At 33.2% G+C, this 27,866-nt stretch overlaps 1 protein-coding gene across 7 annotated transcripts in view; it reads left to right on the forward strand.

The window, feature by feature from the left end:
• The window catches only part of LOC118183175 (uncharacterized), a 228,045-nt gene that overhangs the window by 189,388 nt on the left and 10,791 nt on the right, over positions 1-27,866 (forward strand). For 6 of the 7 annotated variants that reach the window (XM_085809159.1, XM_085809158.1, XM_085809157.1 and 3 more), the window contains 7 exons: positions 19,478-19,627; positions 19,837-19,947; positions 20,268-20,442; positions 20,866-21,047; positions 22,775-22,922; positions 26,138-26,261; positions 26,475-27,805. In XM_085809159.1, coding sequence (XP_085665285.1) covers positions 19,547-19,627; positions 19,837-19,947; positions 20,268-20,442; positions 20,866-21,047; positions 22,775-22,922; positions 26,138-26,261; positions 26,475-27,805 — 2,152 coding nt within the window. In that variant the 5' untranslated portion in view covers positions 19,478-19,546. Of the gene's footprint in view, positions 1-19,359; positions 19,384-19,477; positions 19,628-19,836; positions 19,948-20,267; positions 20,443-20,865; positions 21,048-22,774; positions 22,923-26,137; positions 26,262-26,474; positions 27,806-27,866 lie in introns of those variants that run through there. The other variant, XM_085809156.1, reaches the window with a different exon arrangement.

The raw sequence follows: 27,866 nt of genomic DNA on the forward strand, positions 1-27,866 counted from the left end.
AAATATAGTTGAAAAAATACGATAAAAAAATTGTATGATAAAAGACATGGATTCGCATTTTTCCAATGCCCCTAAACTTTCTTTTTCACTTTCCGGGTCTCTTGACGTGATCCATTATCAACTATCTCTGATCAGTCAGCACGCTCTCTGCTCTCACTGCTGGTTGGTTACGAATTGTGTCTCTGGTTGGTTACGGATTGCGTCTTCTGTCGGTAAACCGTCCTTTTTCTTTCTAACTACTATGCGTCCTCTTCTCGGCAGACATAGCAATCTGACCTATCAACAATAAGCTTATTTTATACAAGTCTATTCTTAGACCTACTTTACGCCAGTCCGGCATGGGGACACGCCGCTAAAACCCACATAAAAAAGATCCAAGTTATTCAAAACCCTTCGTGAAATTATTATTGCACCCTGGTTCATCCCAAATTCATATATCCACAGAGATCTTCAAACTGATACCTATACAAAATTATATTAAAGAACTTGCAACAATTTTTTTCCTTTCTGTACTATTACATCCAAACAGCTGTATCAGCTCTTTGCGATGCTCACCTTTTCCTAGAGCAAAACACAAATATCTTTCGGATATTCTAACCTAACATTTTGTTAATTATTTGAAGTACCTACTGCCTTACTGATACAACTTTTTTTCACATTGATGGTCTATTTTCATTCATTTCATCTTTCTTCGTCGACTGATGGCGGCTAAGTGAAATATCCCATTCTACCATCTTGATTCTTCATATTTTTACTTTTGTTGTTCCAGACATTCTTTTATCTGATGCAGAGTAAAAGCGCGCTTTCACTCTCTTTCCATTCGACACAAGCAAGCAGTTCAATACATGTATTAGAGCTTGTTATAGATTGCGACCCCTTTGGTAAAACACAATTTTCGGAATTAAACTTCCTACATATGGGTTGACTCTATTTTTATACTTCTACTAAATTTATATTAGGAGATAATATAATCAATATTTCTTTAGTAAATAAATTATATATTAATTATATATATATATATTAGGGTTTGTTCCATATTGCGTGTGGTGTTGGTAAACCACCCTTTTCTGTTATAAGTCAGTGTAAATCATTTCAATACAAATATTAATGCGCCGTGCTTGGGGAAAAAAGTATTATAAAAACTTGTCGGATATCGGAAAAATCTTTGTTTAAAAACAAACATAAGAATCGATTTTAATAAATTAATAATAATGGAAATGAATTTTTAAATGCACTTAAATTTATATATGCTTATGGCGAATGTATTATGAAAGGATTTGGGTTCCTTTATACGTATTATAGGTTTCGTAAGTAATGTATAATCATATTTTATGTAATTATCTTTTGCCGGGCGGGGGAAAATAAAAAAGAGCTCACTACGCTTAACTCATTGCTTTTCGTTTAATTGCCTATATATCTGAAAGAAAGTTTTTTTTTTTTGTATTATAAGTGTTACTTTATTATGCTGAAATTTATAAAACAAGATTTTTATTTCTAAAATAGCTATGAGGGATCATTGGAATAAATTTATACCTAAAAATGAACCATTTACGAATGCTGAGATCAACTTTTATGAGTTTCTTGCGAACTCCATACTTGGAGCTCGTATCAGCTGCTCAAAATCAGTCTCAATTATTTCATTTTATAATCTTTCACCTCTGTCGTAAACGCTTTAGTTCAACGGTCAAAAAAAGTGGGCTAAACTGCACGCTGTAGACATGGGTCACTAACCTTTTTGATATAACTCAAGACGCGGCGTAATTTCAGCGCTCTTAACTTGTCATCAACTTACAAAATTGTATCGTGTGATTAAAAAATCTTAGAAGAGTCAGAATTTTTCTGACACGGAACTTCAGGGTCACGATCTTTCTTTTAAAAAGATTTCCTTTTATAAAATGATCATTTTCCTGAGGATCTCGCAGGACCTAACATTTCCATTCTATTTGAGCGCTTTTTCTGCAACTTGCATTACTGTGTTCTCTGCTATAGGTTTTTAACTTTAAATGCAAACTCACAGAAACAGCGCTGTAATCTTGAGGCCATCTACTTTGAGGGTAACTGACTTTTTCATTTAATTTTAGTTTGCCATCTCAGATTAGTCCCTTAAAATATTTTGTATATATTTGTACTTTCAAAATGAAAAATCTACAAAGTAAAAACTTCAGTCTGCTTTTATATAAATATTTTGTTTGAATAAAATGTATAACGTTACTTACCTAGGTGCATTCAAACAAGCTGTTGCCCTAGCTGATATCAAGAAATTCATTAGTCTGAATGTCTAGAAGACTGTAATCAACTTTCAAGCACTACACGTCGCAAACATGCTATTTTAAAATTTGTTTGTTGAAAATCATGCCTAAAATATAGGTCAATTTGTTTTTAATGAATTCATATGAAATTATATTAATTTAAATTTGTGCATTTTATCTTCTTTCTCTCTGGTTAGTCATGCTACTCCTTATTTGGAACTTCGGACTCCTGGAGTGGTGTCGGTCATAACTGGAAAAGAGCTTGTACAGTCTTAGGTTTTTTTTGGAAGAAGGAGATGCGAAAAACGGGCAGTTCTCTTGCCGGGACTCGAACCCTGTACCTGTCGAGTATGCTTCCAATTACACTACTAAAGCATGCGGAAAAGAGGGAAAAAATACCTTATGTAGATGGCTGCGGGGTGGTTTGTCTAGAGTAAATAATCAAACACATTCCTTTTCTTATTTTTATTTGTTTAGGCCGTTAATAGCAGGTCATTAGCTATTCAATTAAGGAGTTATCTCAGTCAGTAGTGCTAGTGAGTTTTGTTCACATACGTTTGGCTCTAAAGCTATCTTTAAATGCGTAACTGTAATGATAGTTTATAAAGTAAAAGTTATATGATTTATTTATTCATAGAATTGGCAAAATCTAATTATCATTATCGAATCTAATCTGATCAATCTGTTTCTAAAATCCAAATGATGGATGCTGTTGTTCAAAGGCATTTCAAGCGCTTCGCACAAAACATATTTCTTTGCGAACTTTTGCAATTCAGGTTTCAGGTTTCTGCACTGGGGCGTTATTTGGAAGAATATCTAAGGTTAAGAGAACTATTAGGAGAATCTTTGAAAAAAACCTTCGATAAAGGTTCTGTGTCGGCTCCTTAAAAGCAGGGCAGACAATTACAAAAGTGGCAAGATGACTAAAAATTTCATTACTGCTGGCTTCTCTGACGTCACTGAACAAAGCGATGGTTATAAAGAGCATGAACTACACTGGTGTGCAAAAATTAAGGACGAAGTCGAAAAATTAGCATATCAGCTGAACGAAGAGGCAGAGGGGACAGAAAGACCAATCAGGAGATTAAGTAAGGAGATGTACGGTAGCACATGCGCAGATATGCAGGTAGACGTAATGGAGGAGTGTCTGAGTAGTATAAAGCATGTTGTCGGTGTAAGATCAGTATTTCTGGCAAAGAGATTGGACGCCGTATAGCAGTTAAAATCACACCGAGTTGCTGCCTCAGCGAGAAATGGCGAATAATCAATCTGTTAGACGATATCTGGATGCTTTTACCCGAGGTCGAATCATTGGGAAGTTGGAGGAAGGCTGCAGTGTGACAAGTGTGGCTGCAGAGTTCGGAATTGCTCACAGCATCGTTTCACGACTTTGGAGACAAATTAGACTACAGCAACAGCTATCCGGGGTTTAGTAGTGGTCGTCCACGAGGAACCACACCCGCAGATGACCGGTATATTGCCTTACAGGCCAGAAGAAACAGGCGGCAAACAGCGGGAGAAATCGCTAGACACACGACACAGGCGACTGGACGACCGATATCGCGTTTTACCGTGGCCAGAAGACTGCACGGTGGTGGTCTGTTTGCACGACGCCCTGTACGGTGCGTACCTCTAACGCCTGCCCATCGGAGAAGGCGTTCTCTGTGGTGCCGGGAACACCGGAAATAGAGAGACAATGAATGGGGACGAGTACTCTTTACAGATGAGAGCAGATTCAGTCTGAGTAGCGATTCTCATCGCATACTCATCTGGAGAGAGCGGGGAAGCCGCAATCATCCCTCGAACATCATTGAAAGGGACAGGTATGGAGGTGGCGGTGTTCTCGTTTGGGGAGGCATCATGCTTGGTAGTCGTACAGACCTTCACATCTTCGACGCAGGTTCAGTCAACGGAACCCGTTATTGTAACGAGATTCTTCTTCCATATGTGCGTCTTTTTAGAGGCGCTATGGGTCCGCAGTTCCTTTTCATGGACGACAATGCACCATGTCATCGCACAGTAGCTGCCGAACAGCTCTTAGTGAGTGAGAATATTGAACGTATGGATTGGCCGGCACGATCTCCGGATCTCAATCCCATCCAGCATGTATGGGATTTTCTAGGCAGACGCTTGGCAGCTCGTACCTTACCACCAGTAACGATTCCGGAACTTCGATTGGCGCTGCAAGACGAATGGGCAGCAATGCCTCAAAAACTCATTGACACCCTCATTCTCAGCATGGGCAGACGCTGTGAAACGTGCCTAGCAGTCAGGGGTGATCATATCCCCTATTAAAGACCGGATCTTTCTTGCTGGACACCCATCACAGGGATGTTTCGACCTTCAGTCGCATTGCGCTCCATTGCTACTTTTTCATTAAAGCTTCTTTTTATCCCTCTGATTTCTCTTTTAGTAAGTGTTGCTTACATTACTCATGTCTTTACGTATTGGGGATCTTACGGTATTAAATGTGTTGATTTGGAAAGCTTTTGTACAAAGTTATATTGAAAAAACCGTCTCGTCCTTAATTTTTGCACACCAGTGTAGTATTTCTCCCGCCTTCTTAACGATCCTTCGTGTTATAGTGGTTTGCACGCTCAGTGTGTAATTGAGAGGTCCGCGGTTCGATTCCAGGCGAAGACGTTGCTAATTTTTCATCTTTCCTGCTTTTAAAAAATACCTAATGTCTCTACAGAATTTGTTTGTTTCTTGACCTTGATATAGAAGACTTAATAAGATAGATATTCATACCAAAAAGTTAATGATATGTGCTTCAGTGATCTCACTGTAAAGAGTTCCCCCCCCCCGAATCGTTATAAAGAGTTTTAATGACAGCATTATACCGCGTTGTTCGATTAATGTAAAAGGTCTGCATTTATTTTTTCAAGGTAATAATTTTTTTCCTAAAATTTCGCAGTCGATTTAAAAGTTCGCAAAACTGAAATAATTCAATTTTATTTGTTTCATATAATAATTTGTGTTGTACGCAGTCATTTTTGCTTCTTAAGTTGTATTTACATCTTATTATATTGTGTATTACTCAAAATAAATTCTTTCAATTTTATTCATCAGTTTTTAAGAAACTTGCGTTTTGGTGAATGTGAAGATTATTTTAAACGTCAGTATATCTTAGTCTATACTTTATCATAATAGGTATGTCACTAATTCGTTACTTGCTTTATAAAAAATGAACAACTAACGTTTGTATCTTTTTATAAATACTTAATTTTTATTAAATGAATTTAAAATTAGTTCATAAGAAGATAGAAGGTTCAAATAAATATTCCCTGTATTTTCACATTATTTATTGTAACTAATTATTATTTATCTGCTAATTAATTTTATCTTGTTTTCTTAATTTACTTTTTTTTAATAAATTTACTTCTAATTTAAGTTGATATTTCGCTGGACGTCGTCATAGGTATTATTGAAGATTTTTTTATTTATTTATGTAAGAGCTGAAAAGATAATAAAATTCAAACACATTTTGCCCGAAATTGCATTTCCATGTGCACAAAATTGCTTACAACATAATATAGCATTAATTAATGCATATAAAATTGCTGAGAATTGGTAGAAATGTCAATAATTTGTTACCGTAGGTGGGACAAACTGATACACAAGTCAGTACCTCACCATACTTTTCACTGAAGTTTTTTCATACGTTATATAGAAATAATCCCTATGAAGTAGAAATGATCCTTTGTTTTGCCTTAATAAGTGAGTAGAACAATTTATATTCTTACTGCTGTAAAATAATTTCTTTTTTCCCTAGCCATTAGCAATGCGATGTGTTTTCCCATTTAGCACCATAGCCATCAGTGTTACAACCGCCATTTAGCATTTATTATAGTTATTTTAATATCAGCTCTCTGAATTCTTGCAATCTGTATAATAAACTTTAATGAATATATACTTTTCTTGCAGCTTTACCATTCTAAAATACAGATCCAAAGTTGAGACACAGCGCAATGAGTTAAAACTGCAGTCCCTATTTCTTTTCTCGAAATTGTTATTGAGGAGCTAGCTTTTCCCGCCTGACGGGCTATTTTCTGATGCTACGTAGAATCCCATTTTTAAAACGGAGAGCCACCCTAACATAAAACCTGTTTTCTTTTTTAGGAGGCTTGATTCATTTTTACGAGGAATCCACTTGCGCGCGCGCGAACGTGCCGAGCTAAAATTAAATCTCCCTGCAATCGACTTGTCGACTGTGCTTGGAGGAAAGTCTCTCTGGTGTCGGAATCTTTTAACTATGCTCCCCACTATTGCTGAACCATGTGACCGTTTTTATTTTGCACTCCCCCTTAATATTAAAATGTTGTTGCGATGGGGAAAATCTATTGCATGCAACTTTCATGCCAAAACTGTCAATCATTCGATGCAGGGTTGCGTTTTCATTGGATACAGAATGATGTTACCGTAAAGTAAATAAATTACGGTCTTTTCAAAAGAAAGATGCTTTTGATGACACCCCAAATCATCGCGTTACATAATTTATTGTAATGTTTATGTCTAATATAGAATGATTTAATAATTTACTAATTTAGTTTCTGTTATAACGGAAAAGCGTTTTTGTGGCGTTCATTTGTCCGCCTTAATCGGTATAATGGTTAGCGATACTGGCTGTTGTATCACTGGGCCCTAATTCGAATCCTTGACAAGGCATGGATGTTTATAAGCGGAGGATAGAACCTGTGCGACATGAGAAGTGGCGAACGAGAAGTCTTGTCTTGTAGTTTGGTGATAGGGAGGCGTGGGAGATCCTCAGATCTTTCCCCATAACTGTTATCCATCAAAACTGGTATGGAGCTGTGTAGTTAGTGCGGTAGAACTATACCTGTACAAAAAAATGGTTAAATTTTGCCGTCTCCGCCCACTTCTTCCTATCATGTCATTAGTGAGTATTTTTCCAAACCGGAAGAATGTTGTAGTTTTCCTTATTGATTCATTAGTTCAAAGCCTCGAAAAAGATTTTATCCTCAGAGAGAAATCAATGCTTGCGTTCGCATATTTTGATAAAATTTTAAACGTTTTCTTTGTTAAATAATTGAAGTTTCAACATGAAATGTATATGTATAGGGGGGAGAAAGAAAAAGAAAAGAAAACTGTTCCGAAATGAGACGACCCTCCTCCTTTAAAATGCTCTTCCAAAAACTATAATCTTTTAATCACAGCTTAACATTTGAAAATTTTACTCAGGAATTTGGTTTTCTTTCTCTCGCATGGGGAGTTCATTTTAATTAATTTAAACGTTTTATTAAACTAGTATGCTTCTTTTAAATCTGTAGTTTCTTTTCTTTGTTTTAAGAATTTAGCATGATTTATTACAGACAGTAAGTAACTTACAGAACAAAATATCTATAGCCGTTACAATTTTTCTACAGTCAATGGAGTTACAGGAAAATCACATCTTTACGTATGTATGCAATCATTACATACATATTTTTAGGAATTTCGCATAAACAAAATATACTCTACATGCATAATTACTTGCAAATATTTACATGCGCAGTTGTTAACTCTCAGCACTAAACATTGCACTGCAGAACTGAAGCAGCATTACCGTGTATCTAAGAAATAACGAAACTGTAAGCACCTTTGCCATGTGTCGTGAGAAATGACGTAAGCAAATGCTGGACCGTGTAATCATTTACTATATCATAAGCAAATGCCGTCTGACTTATCAACCCGACCTTTGGCCGCGATTTGGCAGCTAGTAAATGTTCTAAACCGAATGGAACATCAAAAGCTGCAAACTTCAAGGTACGGTAATTGTTCAGTCAGCAGTGTAATATTAGGTTGTAATACTGTAGATAAAATAGTCGTAAACTTTACGGAAATGTGCTCTGATGCAATTCAGATGTTCCACTTCCATAACAGTTCTTAGTAATATTACAGTTGAAGAAACTGTAATTTTCACGAAAACAGTTCTGTAAAGTTAACTAATTATGCACAAGTCGTTATTACTTAGTATATATCCCTTGGGATCCCAATAGCCATAAGATTCTTTTAATGACGTAACAGAATTCTTTTTACTGTACACTCATGTTCAAGAATACTGTATCTTCACGTCCGTGTTCTCTCAGAAAATCCCTCTTCATATCTACTAATTTTAGTGCACGTTCAATATGATACAGAATTCGCTTATAATGTAACCAATAATTTTAAACTCAAGTTCCTCATAATTTCACTTCCAAAGTTACGTAATTATAGAATCACTGCTTCTACTGAAATTTTAAAAAAATTTTAAAAAAATTTAAAAAAAAAACATACTGTCTTCAAAAATGCATTATTTTTCATTCATTCGAACTTTATCCTGCAAGAGATGAAAGTATAAAATAATATATGGTATCAAATTTGATTTATACTGAAATGTGAAAGACGCAAAGTTTGAGTTTTGGTTTTGAAAATTTCTTTTGCAATTGAAAACTATTGTTTAGACAGTTGTATGCTGTAAATTACTGACTATTTAATGGAAACGATGCTTATTGTTCGAAAGAAATCCGAAGTTATAAATTTATTACCTCCTGAGATCAAATGGTATTGTTTTCGCTACGTAAAGACAGTAGGGTACTGAAAAAATGGTAAATGTTTGTTTATAATGTTTAGTATCTACACTCTAGAATATCTCTGAAGGAGAAGTTTTAAGCGGACCGATATTATAAACTAGCAAACAAAAACTGTCAACTTGCGTACTAAAATTTTAGATTTCATTCCTCCCCACTTCCTCTTCGGTTTTTCATGTTATATGTATGTGTGGAGAAATATTTAATGATTTCTCATTATTAAAAGTCGACTTTAGTATTTTATGGCACATTTCACCCTGTAAATATACAATTTTAGGTAAATTTCCTCTCGTTAAGCTGGAACCTGAAAAGTCAGATTTTACAAGTTTTACTATTGATTTTAATTTTATGCTTCCGATAATCCTCTAAGAATTTTAGAGAACATTATACTGTGAGTTAATCCTCCACGTCTGTTTTCCATTTATTTACAATCTTTTTTATATATGTTATTTCTTTCTTTTTATGTATCTAAATTAAACATTATTTCAAAAACGCAACTAATATTATTTACTTTGTTGCACAAGGTAACAGTCTTTTAATCTGCATATCATGTCTGTCTGCATAATTCCAGTTCTGTCACAGTTCTATACACATCTCTTCTGCTAGATTATTTCTGTAAATCACCTAATTTATTTGTGTATCCTTACAATTTAATTTGTGATGTTTCAGCTGCTCTGTAAATATCCTTTTAAATATCTGCGAAAGGCATATTTTTATTTTTTCTAAACAGTGTTAGCCTGTTCTGTTACTTTTTTTCTTCCTCTGTTTGAATTCTCCAAGAGACATGGTCTATATATTGAAGTTGATAAGATTATAAGTAACTTAGTACATAGGAATAGATGCTGTACAAATAAAGCAGAGACTTAATTGTGATTGAAAATGAGGTCTTTATTCAGCGGTATAGCTGTGAAAGGATTTATGAGAGGAACAAAACAGCTGAAAGTCAACAAGAGCAAGGCAGATTACAAATAGATAAAACGGAGTATGAAAGGTCGGAAAGTCCGGAGAAGGAATGGAATTCTATAGCGCTAGAAAACATGGATATGATATTAACTTAGATATCAGTCACTGCATTAATCAACACAGCAGCCGTCTCTTTTCGTTGAGTTGCTATGCTACTCCTTTTCAACTTCATTTATCTAATTACGCTTTTTGAGAAAACGGAACGTGGGAAAAAAATTAGAACTTGGGGGAGCAGAATTCAAGTATTGGGACGAATAGACTAGGGAAAATAAATATAAGGCTTCCAGTTACTCAACATTTGAAGAATAATAACTTCATTAAAATTTTAATATAATGAAACCAATCTATTCATTTGCTGAAATCAAATTTGCCTATGAACTTCATTTTTTAAAGAAGGGAGTTTTGCTCATTCGCTTAAAATTAATTAATTCTTTTTATTGTATCCTTTATTTAATGCTTCTGTACCAAGAAGTGTGCGGTAATTATCCTACTGAAAAATTCAAAGAGCGGAAACTTATCAAAATCAAGTTAACTGTAGGTAGCATTCAGTAAATTCCGTTTCTGCTGATTTTTCTCTCCAGCCCCGTTATTTACATGTTCCTTTTGATTGATGATTAAAATTATGCTTGACTGATCATTCCAGTATAGTATTCAGTTACTTTATGCTTAATTAACTTGACATCAGGCATTTATGTAATGGATAATTAAGAAATCCTTAATGACTGTCTGTGATAAATGCTTAGCAGCATGTTTGTGCCCAACATTCTTTGCCAGGAGAATAAATTTTGAACTTGAATGCTGAAGAGGGTATTTCAAATGACCAATGAAAAAATACTTTTATCTGATTGACAAGAAATTTGTCCTTTCCTCGAAATGCGTAGCCGTAAGTGTATATTTACGGAAAAGTATTCTTATTTCTTAAATTAAAAAAAAAAAAAAAATATCAGAAATTTGATGCATTTCTCTGTAAAAAAAGTATATTTAAAATGTGTATCATTTTTTTGAAAGTCAAAAATAGGTCATATGTCTTTTTTTTTTTTTTTTTTTTTTTTAGCCATTCTTTGGCTAGTAACAGATTTTTGGACTTTTCTAGCTTTAGAATGCATGTGAATAACAAATTATGCTGGAGCGCAAAAATTTAATTACGTATGAAAATATCAATGATTTCACATTCTATACTTTCTCATTAAATATATCGTAAGACTAGCTAGCCACAATTCGAATAGTTTTAGATAACAGTTATTTTTCATTGCACTTTATTGCCAACCTAAATTTCTTAGAAGAATTGCTAACAAATTCATTAGCAAATTTAATTACGCTTAGAAACATGCACATGAAATAAATTTAATACATTAATTGCTCCCCCCCCCTCCGTGTTTAAAGGTATAAGCATCGACTTTACTAGATCATCAAGTGGGACAGAAATTTAACTCATCTGCGTATTCTGGGAGAGGGCAGAGGAGAAGGAGAAGGCGTGACATAAAAGACTTTGCGACTCAGGATGACAAATGATAAAGCGAAAACTGGAACGCATGAAAAAGAAAGAAAGAAGAGGAGAAGCAAAGAATCTTCAAATAACTGCGAACACAGCAGGTAGCGTTTTGTGGAGCAGTGGAGCAAATGACACATATGCGCCGCCTGCGCATAACTCCAGACTGAACGTCCTTTTGATATCTAGCACTTGTTCCTGTCAGACTGAGACGGTCGCGGCAGACACGCAGTTTTGGCTTGGACTCATCGTTTCTCATTGACTCCATTGTTTGTCACACTATCTAAAAGAGGAAAAACAAAAGATAACTAACGCTTTGTAATAAACTGTAATATTTTTTAGTTTCGGTGCTACCTTTTTGTTTGTGGTAATATCTGGCATAATAAGCAAATAAAATTAATATCTAATTTACTTATTTAAATATTTTATATTTCAAAGTGAATATTATTAATTCTAGAAAAGTGGTATGGTATATACATACGTGCGCGTGTAACTGATTGTAAATATTCTGTTCAAGGCTACTGCAAACTATAGCAATTACTAATCCGTAAATAGAAACCAAACTTATGCAATATGCAGTTGATCCTTGAATTACGCGGAAATTAGGAGCGCCAGCAGCATAGCAGACAGTTGTGAATTTGCGTATGCGTTTTGTTTCTCCAGAAGTACCTAATTAACATTCTGCTGGCTACCAAGTATATTAAAACAAACATTACATGCTTATATATAAGCGTATACAACATGTCTCGCAGTTAAGGGCTTACCAGAGATCAATAGAGCTGCTTATGGAAAATGTGAGATGTGTTTATTATATTAGATGTTATATTCATATAATAAAGTGAATTAAACTTATTTATGCGGCTTATTATAACAGCGGCGGTATGATTGCTTTGTATCAGCAAGGTAATGCAATCCGTACGATTGTAACGCTCTGGCCTGGCTTATACGCCAATGAATACACAATAGTCGTACAGTTTTTATAGCATAAATCCTTACATTGATATTTATAACAGATTTTTATAAATACTGTTGCATTAAAAACTCTGTAGAATTAGATATCAAGCAATTTAACTTTTTTTCTTCACCTCTTTCTCCGCTTCTTGAGAACAAGTTCATTATGCCTAAGGACACTTCGCATGGGGCTTTTTGTGCTCGCTGCATTGTACTGCCACTCCTTAACCACCACAGTTTTACAATATTTGTTTTCCGAAATTTATTTGCACTTGTATGATATGCATATTTTACTTCATTTCGTTATAAACAGTTCGCTAAGTAAGTTGTTACTGTTGTGAGAGAATGTCATTTGGACGGTCAACCAAAACTGTTAAAACGCTGAACAGGCAATTTTAACAAGTTCATCTGAGTTAAGAATAACGCTTCATTCTGTTATCCAGTCGACACGAAAAGTAATGGATAAATAAAAGTGATAAGGTTGTGTTAGCTAGTTTGTAAAATGAAGACATGTCGAATTCATGTTGAGATTTTTACATTTTATAATGCCGCGTTGCGTGGTGCTTTAAAACGGTGAGATCAGACTATCTGTCAAAAACTTTTGTTAGCAATTTTAATTTAAAGTATCGATGCATCTTGAAACGATTTTAATCTTTAAAATGCTTTGTTGCGTGCACATCTAGTTGAACAACACATATATCACAAGACTAAAAATAGCTAAATCATTTCCAAAAATGGTCAGAGCATTGATTTCCGTGAAAGATTTCAATCACAAAATTAATCGGATTTTTAGTAAATATTACAATACAAAATTTTACATTATTACTCAAATGTAAATTTACAGTTTTTGTTGAAGCTTTATTATTATGTTTTGTATGGTTTAATAAAATGAAAGTTTCTGTAGCAATTGAAAAAACTCTTCACGTTTCAAGTACTTTTCTAAATGTTCATGATATATATTCATGTGTACATACTATATATTATGGAATCTATTAAGCTGTTTGAACATGTACGGTTGTAAGACATAGTAAATGCGATATGCTTCTGCATTCAATAATTAAATTAAACATACCAATGAAAAACATCTAAGGGAACTGGTAATATTTAAGTTTCCGATACTTTCTAAGCTAATTGCTTATTAATACATATTTAATTCTGCTTCTCAAATATCTGTAAGTGTGCTTAATCCAGTTGCATTTTGAAAGTATGTGGCACGTCAAATGAGAATTGCAATATCTGAGTCTCTAAATCTCGATTTGCTCCTGAAATTAGTTTTTAATTAAAAATCAATTCTTGCATTTTTCTTAAAGTGAAATGACAACACTTTACGTATGATTATTATAGATTTTTCTTTTCCCTCTATTAGATTCGCAGTTCTTTAATGGTATTATTTTCTTTTCTTCAGTACAAAAATTAAGTGAATTGTAATTCAATGTTAACGTCTTATTTTAAACTAAAATAACATTTAATTTTAGCAATAGTAATTTAATTTCATTCTTGTTATCAAAGCTTAGATGGGAAACTAGCCAACACAAAACTGATCACTTTGCGCATGCGTTTCGGTAAACATAGATAATACGAGGGAAATACGAAACCAGACTGCGGGGACAGACAAGAGCTATCTTTCTACATGTGTTATCATTTACAGGTATTTCCGAATTCGACCGACAAATTCAGAGATATGAAAATGGGCATCAATAGGATGAAAAACTGTCATACTTGGATCGTACAGAAATGATTGACACAACGGCTCTCACAACGAAGGGAAAACAAATGAAATAGACAAAAGGGCGCGTGAGCTACTCAGAATGCATAGATGGAGCTGGCCGCAAGCCGAACGGTATAAGTCAGCGCCCGTCTCTTTCGCCGTCGTCAGATGTCTCATTTTAGATTGTCGCACCCGATGTCAGATATGGAAGTAGAGACCGCCAGGTCGAAGACTTCTTCTACGCCCTAAGATTCAGATTCAGATACGCCGTCGTCATTGAGAGCGTGGACAGCAATGATGGAAGGTGATTATCACGGTCTGCGTTGTACAGCGTGGTTCCTGTGAAAGGAAGGGATACAGGGTAGTGAAATCCATAGGAACAAAGCACCCTCAAGGCGTACCGTATACCGTTGGTTGGCCAAGTTCAGCAGTGGAGTGGAGATGGCAGCTAAAGGTGTCAGCGCGGGATGACCAGCAACATCGCATACAGCAGGAAATGTAGCAGCCGTGTCAGATTTGATCATGGCGAACAGGCGCATAACGTTCAACAAGATGCAGGAAGAGACAGGGCTTGCGTAAGGAACATTGCAGGCGAGTGTGCATGGTGATTTGGAGATGACAAATGTGTGTGGAAACTGGCTGGACCTCGGACATCGAACCAAGACCTCGGACGTCTTGCTTGGCAAGATGAAAGACGCAGTCAGGGGCTAACATGTTGAATCTTCTGCCGAATTGCATGCAATTGTTCATAGGTGGTGCACCAACACCCCCTAAGATTCGTTTACCTTCGGGACCTCCCAGCCAGATCACAGAAGTGTACCACATTTAGTGGGTACAAATGCAAAAATAGACATCGAGAGAACAGTGAGCCTGACAAAGAGAGTGCTCATACAAATGCCAGGATTAGGAGCACTGCGGTCGAGAAGACGAAATCTTTTCGTGTGCAAATTTCCAGTGCGTATGGAGAAAATAGAAGCAGTGGTCAAGAAGAAAGAACATTCTCCAATGCAAGTTTCCTATGCGTATGGGGAAAATAAAAGCAGCGAGCAAGTATTCATTAGTAAGCATTTCAGAATTCGGGGTACTAAATTTCATTCGGAAACAACGTGTCAGATTACACGAACGAGGAATATGCGGATATGCATCTGATTTGCGGTCGAGCAGGTGGCAATAGAAGCCTAGCATAGAGAATGTACCAAAAGCAGTATCTAAGGAGGCGTTGTACACATTATTAACATCTTCACAAACATCGATTGACGTCTGAGGATCCTTCCAAATAACGAGGCGTAATACAGGGCAAGAACGCAGTGTGCTCGCACCTGAAGCAGAAAACCGAGTATTGCAACGGTTTGCCATTTCCGACGATAATTTTCAGCTGAACTAGATATTCATCATAAAATGGTGTGAAAGGTTCTACGTGCAGACAACATGCACCCCTTTCACGTGCAGAAGTTCCAATTCCTAGGCTATTCTGACTACTCTCTTCTGGTAGAGTTCGTACACTAGAAGCTTGATGCCACAAAGAATGATTCTTGCCGCTGTTTTATTCTCAGATGAAGCTTGCTTTACGAGAGAAGGCGTGTACAGCGTGGTTCATATATATATATAACATACACGCGTATGTGGTTCCAGATAAAAATATCCACAGCACTACCTCGTCGGCAGTGCAACACAAGCTCGGTATTAATATCTAGACAGGGATTCTCGGAAATCATCTTTTGGAACCGTACCTTCTTCCCGAATGCCTCAATGACATAAATTACCTTGTTTTCCTACAACATGTCCTCCCGGATTTTTATGCAGGGAATACTGGCCACTGTACGCCAAAACATGTGGTTCATGCATGATGGTGTACCAGTACATTTTCCGATTGCGGTGCGTAACCACCCCGGTGCTACATATCCTGGGAAGTGGATTTGACGTGACGGATATCTTGCTGCACGCTTCCCAGACCTCAGTCCCTTGGATTTCTTCTCCGTCACCTAAAATCGATTGTTTATCAGCCGCCTGGGATTCCTGGAGGATCTGACAGCACCGACTGTCATCGCTTCAATAGACATTGCCGGCACACTAGGAATGTACCCCAAGCTGCACCGTAAAATCTTTAGGAAAAGTATATGTTACATGATTGAAAAAAAAAAAAAAGTTACTCCATTATTATGTGCATAAACAGTTGTAAAGAATATGACTGCCGCAATATCTTTAAGTATTAGACTGTAAATTTAATCTTGGGAGGATAAACATCCATTCTTACGAGAGCTCCTCGAGTATACGGAAGGAAGCTAACGTGCTGCAACTCTGCATCTCAAAATATCTTAGAAATATCCTTATGTGTGCTTCTGGTTTAAGATTCACTGGAATAATATATTTTCTTCAATGTATCATCCACCAGAAACGCAAGATTGAGCTGGATATCATTGGGTGGATATTATTGTCTGTTGCAAGAAGCTGTGGTTTTGTAAGAAGCCTACATGAATATGCAGAATCTTGTTATAGAACCTATGTTATAACTATGGAGAGCATCGGCATGAACTCTTGAAGTTTTATTATTATTCAATAAAAATTTTCTTATTCTAGGTTCTTTCCAGATAAAAATACCATAAGAAACTGTAACTGAATCTCACATTTTTTTTTGGGGGGGGGGGAGAACAGCTTTTAAGCTTCTTCATTGGTGACTTAAGCGATATCATCTAAGGCAGGGGATCTCATCGGGGGGAATCCCCTTCCCAAGAATGGAATTATTCAACCTCAAATTATGAGAATCAAACTGTAATAAAAAGCTCAAAAAATAACTAGGGCGTGATTGAAATCTCGTATCCAAAATGATTGAAAAAATTAAATTTAGGTGGCATGTATGCACGGCGAATTCAAAAATATAATAAACCTGAATTTAAATTTAAACAAATTTAAATTTAATTTTTAACAAATACGTATAAAAGTTATTTAGAGAGCGAGTTTAAAATAAACCTGAATTTAGTTTAAATAAACCTGAATTTTATGTGTAACTTTATAACTAAAAAATTCTCTTTTAACTTTGACATATTATTTGAATTGCAGCAATTAAAGAAAACTTCCAGAAAATGATACTTTGCCACGAGATTGTTTTGGTTTGGTTTATTTGACTGTGTCAGAGGCTCTCTGCCTAAGTGTAGGGATTGCTTCATGGAGGACTTTCTAAGGGAAACTAATTCGTATACAGGTTATACATGGGAAAAACCACGAAAACGCCCATGCAGCCAGCTCCGATCGCCGGGAGCCGGAGAAACTACCAGTGTTCAACGACTGTACCCCTCGGCCGCTAATGGGCCTTGGAAGGAAGAATGCAGTAAATGAATGTTGACAACTGCTGATCTTGGGCTCCCTCCTGGAAGAGAAAAAGAAAGTTGCAAAACGCTTTACGTACACGTTTCCTATATTGGTCACCTTGAATATCAGGGTTGAGTATTAATCAGTAACAATATATTTAATTACAATGTAATTGCAGCTACAATTGCACTGTAATTAATGTAGATGTAACGTGAAATTAGTCAATTAAAGTGCAATAATAATTATAAATCGTGCAATCAAAACATAACTGTAGTTATAAATTACGCAATTATAAGGTAATTGTAATTCCAATTAAATTTCATCATTCATAATTACAGTTACATTACACTTATAATCACAGTCGTAATTATATTGTAAGTGTATTAACTATAATTAAAATATAATCATAATTCAATTTTAAGTAATCCCGGTTTATTACACTTTGAGAGAGACGCATTACTTTTAATTATCATATAAAATACTGTTCTCCGAAAATACAATTTATGAACACGATCTAAAATTTAAGCAATCTGTTATTGATTGAACAAAGCTGAGAATTATTACACTATGTACATAAATAATTAAAACTATATAGTTAATATGCAGCTGTAATAACGGTTATAATACAGTGGCAAATAGAATTACAATATGACTGCAACAGCCATTAAATTTTGGCTAAAAATGGCCGAGTAGATAAAACCTTTTGTTGAACAGAGGTAGTTTGATTCGGCCGAAATTAGTTCCTGTAAATATATTTCGCTTTAACTATGTATCTTTAACTTATTTACTGAAAATATGTGTAGTATTTAGCAAAGGACTAGTACAAAATTTATGTCACTACTACGAGTTGTAATACATGCAGAAGTTAAGCAAGATGATTCTAGATTGGTGGGAGGGAACTATTTATAGTTACCATATAGCATTTATATCTGTTAAAATATAACAGTGTAGATTTCCAATTTTGATATATGTATTTTAAACAATGTTGCTTCATCTTACTGAAGGTTAGCAGCCTCCTTAAAACACAATTTTCGGAATTAAACTTCCTACATATGGGTTCCCTCTTTGATACTTCTACTAAATTTATATTAGGAGATAATATAATCAATATTTTTTAGTAAATAAATTATTATTATCTTACTTTGCAGCTATTGCGCAAGTATTAGAAAAACTTGTTTTCGAACTAAGTGAATTTTAGATCATTCAACATTATATATATACATATATATATATACATATTTAACTAACATAGAAGGGAAATTAAAAGATATTTTTTGCCTTTACTGGATTGTATTTACTTAAGGTAAATAACAGGGAAACTCGAATATTGCTAATCGTTGAATTGATAAATTAATGCATTATAATAATTAGTATTATGTAAGCCTTATTTTTTAAATATTCTGAATTCATTGTAAAAATGCATGTTAAATTTGTTAATTTATAATAATGTTAACATTTTAGCCTCCGTATCATAAATGCATTAATAAGTCATTATTAAATATTCAATTATGTCAGCTTTTGGCAAGTTCAATGGATCTAATTACGTATTAACATATTATGAATTATACTGCACTTTAATTGTACATATCACCTATTCAAAACTTACTACATTGATTTTGATAATAAATATTAAAAAAAACGCTGCTATTCACTTAATTTATAAATAAATTAAATTAAATAATCAATTTTATGTTGTCATATCATTTCAATGCAATATCTCCAGTATTAATAATGCATATTAACATAAAAAATCGGTACAAAGTACACAAATGTCGATTACCGACATTCTGATTTTTTTTTTTACTTCAATGTATTTCCTTCAATTCCTCGTAATCCTATTTCTCCCTCATCAAGCAAAACACAGTGGGTGTTCGAAGATATCGAAAGCAAGTCCCAGCCGAAACTCTTTGAGTATTTGTGCAGAAACTGAAATTTATCTTTAAGCTACTTGTAATTCATTTTCATGTGAATAGCAATGGGGCTCCTTTGTTTAGTTTCATTTGTTCCCCTATCAGCCACTTTTGGAACTAATTTCTTTTTCTGCATAAATCTTTTGTTTGTACTGTAATTAGTATTCACAGTAACCCTGGTTCTTAAACTAAGTCTGGTGCAATCTTAACTGTTAAATAAAACCACGAGATGCTTCCAGTAGAGAAACTTATTTTGTCGTCCCTCTGTATGCTGAAGATATTAAATCTGTCTGTATATCTGAGTTATTAATTTTATTCGCATTTCTTTGCAGGTAATCAGAGATGTGGCCGATAACCGTCGATGTGGTGTTCTTGATCAAGATTTAGGCAAACAAGTCGCTATGTCAGCTGGATTTTTGATGCCCGTGAGCATTGTTGATGCTCATCAGCTGTCATCAGTAATCCGAAACAGGATTGAGAATGTAAGCATAGCTTTTCATTCAATTGCAATTAGTCATCAAATTATTACACTACGTTATTAATGCTCTGCAAACTGATTGATAACGGATTATGTTTACTCTAATTCCTCTGATTGTACCATTTCTTAGATTTTAAAATGTGTATACCTTATAGTAAGGGCATATTATGCATATTTATTCTGTACTGATACTTACACAAAGTACATTTTCAGGTACTGATCATCGACAGTCGTTCATTCATCGAGCACAATGCTTGTCATATATCTTCAGCTGTCAATGTGTGCTGCTCCAAAATTGTAAAGAGGCGGTTGCAGCAAGATAAAGTAAGAAAGGCCATATAATTATTATTTTTTTTTTCTTCTCATTTGTATATTATCTGAAGCAGGTTTTTTCCACTGACCTTTGTGATGCATATGTTGAATGTATGTGTGAATACTTCTGTACCTCAAAAACTAGTTATTTCAGTAAATATCAGCTGGAATCAATGTGTCCGATACTTATTCTGTACTTACAGTATTATTAATGCTTCTAGTTAATCTTGTAGTACATAATTTAATGAAAAGTATTAAGTGTGAATTGTTTAAATTATATGCTTAAGTACTCTTGTTCTATAATATAGTTAACTAATTATTTATTATTATAGTTGTCAGTTAAAGAACTGCTGATGCATACTTGTCATTATGATGTGGATGAAAAAATGGATGTGGTTGTTTATGATCAGTCATCAAGAAATGCAGAAAATTTACCCATTGATAGTTTCACCGTCATTCTCTTGAAGAAATTACAGCTAACTTTTCGGAGTGTCAACTTGTTAACAGGTTTTGTATCAGATGATTAGTATGACTAAATTTCCAAAGTGTTATATTATGAAAGATTATCATAAATTTTGCATTTTAATGTGATATTTATTAGTTAAGTAAACCTATTTATGAATGCAAAATAATGATAATATTTCTTGCTTTAATAATATTAATCCAAAAACTTGCAAAAAATGTTCCATGAAATTAAAAGAAATAGTATTAATACTTTTGGGAAAAATTTATATAGCTTATAGTAAGTGAGTACCTTATAGTACTGAATTGTGAAAATACTTTAACTCTGGAATTTCTGTTAAAATATAATACAGTTATCATATCTATTTTGATTTTTTAAAATTAAGGCATAAACTTTGTGAACCCTTTGTTCTCATGTCCTTAAGTATTTATTTACTGTAAAATTAAATTTTCAATATTCTTTACTAGGTGGTTTTGAAGAGTTTCAAAAGCACTATCCTGATCTTTGTGAGGACAAAACAAGAAAATGCCCACCTCTTACATCCCTTTCCCAACCATGCTTGCCTATATCAAATCAAGGACCAACTCGAATATTACCTTTCTTATATTTAGGCTCTCAGTTTGATGCAATGAACAGAGAACTTTTAAAAGTAAGTTTCATTTCTAAAAAAATGTTTGTCTAGAAATGGTAAACATTTTTGATATAGTGTTTATTTATTGTTTACGATATCTGATGAGATGAAATTCAGAGCTAAGTGAATGTAACTGTATTGAAAATTTTTGTATTGATAAACATTTCTATGAAAAATGAAGAGCTTTTCTTTATTATAGTATGCTACATTTTATATTTCAGGCCAATAGATATGTGTCTTGTTTAATCTGCTGTCTCAACACATATATTGTAATTTCTATTTTTATTTGTAATTTTTAACATTCATTATCATTATATATACATGCACATACTTATATGTATGTACGTAAATCTGTGTTACATACATTTATATGTAGTATATATCATAGATATACTTACATTAAAGTAAAAGAGCAGTATCTGTTTTCACAGAAACTTGAATGTAAGCATTTTAAATATTTTAAGTTAAAAGAGAAATTTTTCCTAATGCTTTCATCATGTGATAGAATATAAATACATACTAGATGCTAGTTTCAACATGTAAAATCCCATGAAGAGGTTAATAAAATCTTTGGGTATAAAAATCAATGTAAAGTTATAAACAAAAACTGCTTGCTGTTTTTTTTAATAATATTAAGAGTATAATAAGATAGTTTTGGGAGAATTATCTTATTCTTATTATTAGTAATTCTTGGAGGCTGAAGATAATTCTTAGAGAAAAATTTTATTCACAGAGAGCTTTAATTTAATGGTATGTAAGTTTGATGATAAATCTTGTGTATTTTAAGTTAAATACTTTTCGTAATCATGAATAAATGTTTATTTCACTAGAAACTTACAGAATAGTTTTTTCTGCATGTTTTAAAATGCCTGATGGATGTTTATTTTTGGTCAGAATTTACTAATATATCTTCAGCTTAGAATTTTCTATTTCAAAGACTTAAATCCAGCCTTTATCACTACTAGTTTCCTGACAGATCATCATTTTTGTGAAATAGCAGATCAGACGATATATACTTAAATTAGCATATCTGAAGTGGAAACTATATTATTATTATTATGTTTAGCATATTCATTTATGGTATTTTCCACCCCATTTTAATTACATAACTATAATTTTCATTCTTTCACTTTCATTTTAAAAGCAGTGCTTTAATTGCAACTCTGTGAGCTTGAAAGTATGTTATAATCATTTGACAAACAGCATTTGAATAACATTTTCCATCATAAAGCATGAATGAAAAACATATTTAAAATAAATGTTTGTTATTCACATACATCCTTAAAGATTTTTTTTTGGGCCATCAAGTTGAATTTATTTATATTTTTATATCAGTTAATTAGTTATGGAATTAGATTTAGCTGTTATAATATATACGTTGTACTGAATGAGTATTATGGATATTTTAATCATCCATTACATAATAATATGCAGTTTATTTTCTTATAAACTGTAGGGAAAAGGGAATAGCTGTCTTGAAACATAACATAAATTTAAAAAATGCGAGTGCGAATTGAAACTGTGTAATTACTGATGTAGGCAAAAATGAAAGTAACAGCACTACATTACACAGCAAACAATTTTATACTATTAACATAGAAAGAGCTGCATTTTAGAAAGTGCGTGTATAAAATATGTATTATTTTTTATTGTGTTTATTATAAATATGTAATAATCTTTATGATATTACAATAACCTTACCTTTTTGTCCACAATGCTTTAAAAACTTTTCTGTTACCTTTCAGGATCATAATATAACTTATGAATTAAATGTGAGTACTACCTGTCCTCAGCCAGAATTTGTTCCAGAAGGCCATTTTATGCGAATTCCTGTTAATGATACGTATAGTGAGAAACTTCTTCCTTACTTCCCAGAAGCATTTAATTTTCTAGGTAACTCTTCTATTACTTAAAACATTTTTTTCTAGTGAATAATAATTTATACATTTAAAATAAGTACTTGCAGCATTTCAAACATGTCATACACCTGTATATTTCTCTGAGTATTTGAACGCTGGGACATGTAAGAATCATAAAAGTATATATGCAGCCTTCCAGTTGTATTCTTATTTAATATATTTGAGGTATTACAAAACATCTTATTAAAATATACTTATAAAAGTCACAAATAACTTGGAAATGTCCAATGGTAAATGAAAATTTTATTGTGTTAGTGTTGTCCTATGGTAAATGAAAATTTTATTGTGTTAGTGTTGTCCTATGGTAAATGAAAATTTTATTGTGTTAGTGTTGTCCTATGGTAAATGAAAATTTTATTGTGTTAGTGGTTCCCAAACTTACTATGACCATAAATCCCCATGTGAAATAAATCTATATAATGCATAATTAAAAAAATTACAACTTTAACTTTTATATCTTTAATAGAAAATGGTGACATAAAAGTAAAGTATAAGTGAAACGTTTTTATGCTTAAAATAGTATTTATTGAAATTATACCTTTTTTTAAAATACCAAAAACACATTATTATTTTTTTCTCAACGAGATGGGTGAACCTGATGGGATGATACAAGATTATTTATGTTTGGCTTTACGTTTCAAAGTAACATTCATAAGTTTCCATGAGCAATAATTGCCAGTTGGGTTTTTCTTTCGTGATGAGGTTCATAACTATACTAAATCCACATTCTATTAGATAGGAAGTTATGGGAAAGCAATCAACATCTTCTCTATAGTGACCCATAGTGCAGAATATAAAATTCGTATTAGTTTTTGTAACCAGAAATTGTGGTATCGTTGTTCAAACATTGGTTTCAGCTTCTCATTTATATATAATTAATTAAACTTCTACTGTATTTGCATGGATTCATCTGAGCTTGTGGATCTACTTACAAAAGAGTCCAACGCTCAATCGGAATAACCAAGTAAAGAATGTTTTCAAATCTTTGGCTGAGGTCAAAATGAAGAACCACTAAGTGATGAATGACAAACAAGCAAATCTTCATCTCATTTATGTAATTTTGAAAGAGTTGGAATCTGAGAGCATTCTCTTGTCCTCTAATTTTGTTTATATAGAAAAAGTTTTGCAAAAATGCAGATAATATACTTTTAAAATTGATTAAATTTAATTGCAACTTGTAGTTTCAAACTGGTTTCTCTAAATTTGTCAAATAAGTTGAGCCATGCAAGTACTTACTAAGATTTTTGGTGACTAAATGTTGTTGATGAATGACATGAGGTACAGCTACTACTTTCTGTAAAACTTGTTTTAAGTATGGTGGAAAGCTCATTCCTTCCAGTGCCCGAGCATCATCAGCAGCAACAGAGAGGATCTTACACAAGGGTACAGCTTTTATATTTAGAAGACTTTTTAATTCATTAAGAATATTGTTACAGATTTTTGTATCAGTTTCCAGATATTTGACAAATAAAAATTCTTGGGAAATTTGTTTTCTTTTATAAATCTTGCATAAACTAAAAATAAAGTTTCATTTCCATGCAAAATACATCAAGCTGAATGGATTTCATATGTTTTTGAGAACACATATAAAGAATTTTCTATGCTAGGAGGAATTTTGTTAGTCTTCCTTTGTACTATATTATTACTCAGTGGAATTCTTATAACATCAAAAGCTGGTTTATGCAGCATGGCACGCATTACCATATTTTTAGCTGGTCAAATAATTTGTTAACAAATGGTGTGCAGCATTGCAATCAGTAAAGAAGTATTATAATAAGCATGCTGTCCATTGTCATCTCACTCAGATGTGATGATGTTTTCAGATAATTTCCTTTGACTGTTTTAAAAAAATTTAAATCTCTTTTATCAATATGGGCTTTTGTAAAATGTTCCTTAAGCTTCATAAATTTGTTTGACAAAGTTTTATTGAGTAAAAAGCATGTAGGTAAAGTATTACATCCTGGTATTGAAATAAAGCGATATTTTAAATATTCAACATTATGTCTTCTGTATTTTTCCTTTGATTCATTCATACTGTACTTGTTTTTTTTTTTTTTTTTTTTTTAACCGAGTATGTGAAAATTGCTTCAGATTTATTTGCTGATATTTATTTTGAATAATAATGAAAATGGGTCATCATTATTTTCTTTTTATATTAAACCATATGTGTATCCTGGCATTGTCTACATATCCCCAAATTAATTAAAATTTGACACAGACCCCTCCCTTAGTGGTCATAAGGACACCTAGGGGTCTGTAATAACCATTGCTTTAGATCTTTGACTGATATTCACAATCTTATGTGACAATATTTTGCTTTTGCCCATAGAAAAATAATCATCTTGCCAATTACAATGCATATTTTATCAAGAATATATTCTACTACTTTTTTATGCCTTTAGTACTTCAAATTTATAGAGTAAACATATTTAGTATGTCTTCTTAAAAGCAGTGAAAATAAATTCATTGTTTTTATTCATTATTATTCTTTCTTGAATTCTTTACTGTATGTGGATGGGGAAGGGAGATATAGATACAGTAGTTCTAATTTGAAGATTAAATCATGAGAAAGAATTTGCTGCATTTGAGATGTCATCAATATTAAATATCTACAGTCTTAAATGTTGCTATTAGGGAAAAAAGTACCACAAGTGACTTTTCTTAGTTTGAATAAAATTTTCAAAAATTTTCTGGTCTTTCAGAAGTTTGAAAAATGTAAGATTGAATATCAGATAAATCAAGAGCATTATGAAAAAGAATAATTTAAAAAATAAAAAAAAAATTTGCTTCCTTTGTTTGTTCACAACTGATAATTAAAAATATTCATTTCATTGGCTATTTCTTCTTTTTGTATGAAACTGGACTTAGTCCTAAAGAGTCTTTCCTAGAAAATGTCTGCCTCTGGAGGTAATCCAATTTTCAATTAGCATTTAAAATAACCTTCCAGCAGAAACATTAGCAAAGAGATACAGTTGAAAAAAAAATCAGTGCAATTTTTAGAACTAAATATAATCCGCTGAAAATTTTTAGATTATTTGAGAGCAGTAAATAAAGCATGCAGTCATGCATTTTTAATTAAAACTTTTCCAAATAGGAATGAATGTGAAAGTGTATATGTGCTTATCAGAAGGCATAAATTAGATTCATATTTTTGTGTGCATGATCTTGTATTATATTATTTTATTTCAGACAAAGTTCGAGAAGGGAATGGTTGTGTCTTAGTTCATTGCTTGGCAGGAATATCAAGATCTCCTACTGTTGCAATAGCTTATGTTATGCGTTACCTAAGACTTTCATCTGATGATGGGTATAGGTAAAACTGATTTTTACTTTTTTTGCGATAAATACAAGTCATGTTAAATATTGTAATGTACTAGAAATTTATAATTTTAGACTTAAATATCGTAATGTAGTAGAAATTTATAATTTTACACAAGTAAATTTTTAAATCTGGTGAGCTATTTAGTTGCTTCTGTTTGTACTTTTGAAGATCATATTAAAAGTATATATATATATATTCTTCTAGGTATGTAAAATCAAAGCGTCCTACTATATCACCAAACTTCAATTTCCTTGGGCAACTGCTAGAATATGAAAAGCAGCTAAGAAAAGAAAATATTTTAGATGCTAAGCCTGAAGCAACATCAGCACCTCCACTTTGCAGTAAAAAGCGATTATGTAGGACTGATATGCGTGCTTCTAAGCTATCCTTAGATATTGATACATCTAAAAGTGAAAATGCCAATATTTTTCTGCAGCCACGGAATGGAGATCAGTCTCCAACTACTGCTCTTGCAAGATTAAGTTTTGATGTCAAACAAGTGGGTGGTAATAAGGAAGAAATTAGCCAACCTTCTCTTCCTGACTTTAGGCAGTATCGAAGTAAAAGTTGTTATGGTGATTGGCTTAGAGAACGTGATGATTGTGTTGTTGAAAAGAAAAGCAGAGACTGCAATGTCACAACAACTTCTAAAGTTTTGTCTCCTGTTAAGGAAATAAAATGTGATGCTTTAATATCTGAGATTTCAACAGGTGAAAGTAATATAACTCTGAATTCTCGAGGTGTGAATAGGCAAAAAATCAAATCCTCTCACTCTGGTAGTGTGGAGAACTTTACATCTTTTTCTGACATTTCCTTTAAGCATGGAATATGTTCATCAAGTTCTGAAGAGAGATTTTCAATACAAACATTATCTCATCAAACTTCTACTTCAGCATCAAAAGGTCATGAATTTCCTAGGCTTAAAGAACAACAAAAAATAAAAATGAGATCAAATCAATCTAAATTTGTTGGTTCACAAAATTTTCAGTCTGAAGTAACTGAAAAAAATAATCTTGGAGTAAATCAGTTATATTTCAACAAATTTTGTAATAAACGTTCATGCAACACATCTCTGGAAAGATTCAAAGAATTATCACCAAAAAAAGAGAAAACAGAGCCTCATTTTGTGTTCTGTGAACACACTACACCTCAGTACAAAACATCATCTACTCGCCATCCATTTACATTTAACTTAGACTCACACAGACGTTCAGATTCCGCTGCAACATCTGGATTTGGAAGTGAAAGTTCAGACTGTACTGATAACTTCACTGAACATGGAAAGAAACCGGAGAATTTGAAACTGGAGATAGATATTAATGATTTAGAGGATGATGTAATTTTAAGAGGAAAAGGAACACGATCGCAAAGTTCCGTAGATAATTTGGGAGCTGACAGAAGATTTTCGCCTTTAGAACTTCCAGATGTTGCTGTAAGCGAATGGCGAGAAAGTTTAGTAAGTCCTCTCAGCCCCTCAGAAAGTCATTTGCTGGAGGATTTGGAAATGGAAAGAGATATAATCACTACCAAAACAGGTAACTATATCATTATCACAGAATTATGTGCCAGTTGTTTTTTAAGCATGATATACAAATA

This window comes from Stegodyphus dumicola, chromosome X2, assembly GCF_044657685.1.
Source record: "Stegodyphus dumicola isolate Sdum_Otavi_A_Nest chromosome X2, ASM4465768v1".
Taxonomy (NCBI): Eukaryota; Metazoa; Arthropoda; class Arachnida; order Araneae; family Eresidae; genus Stegodyphus; species Stegodyphus dumicola.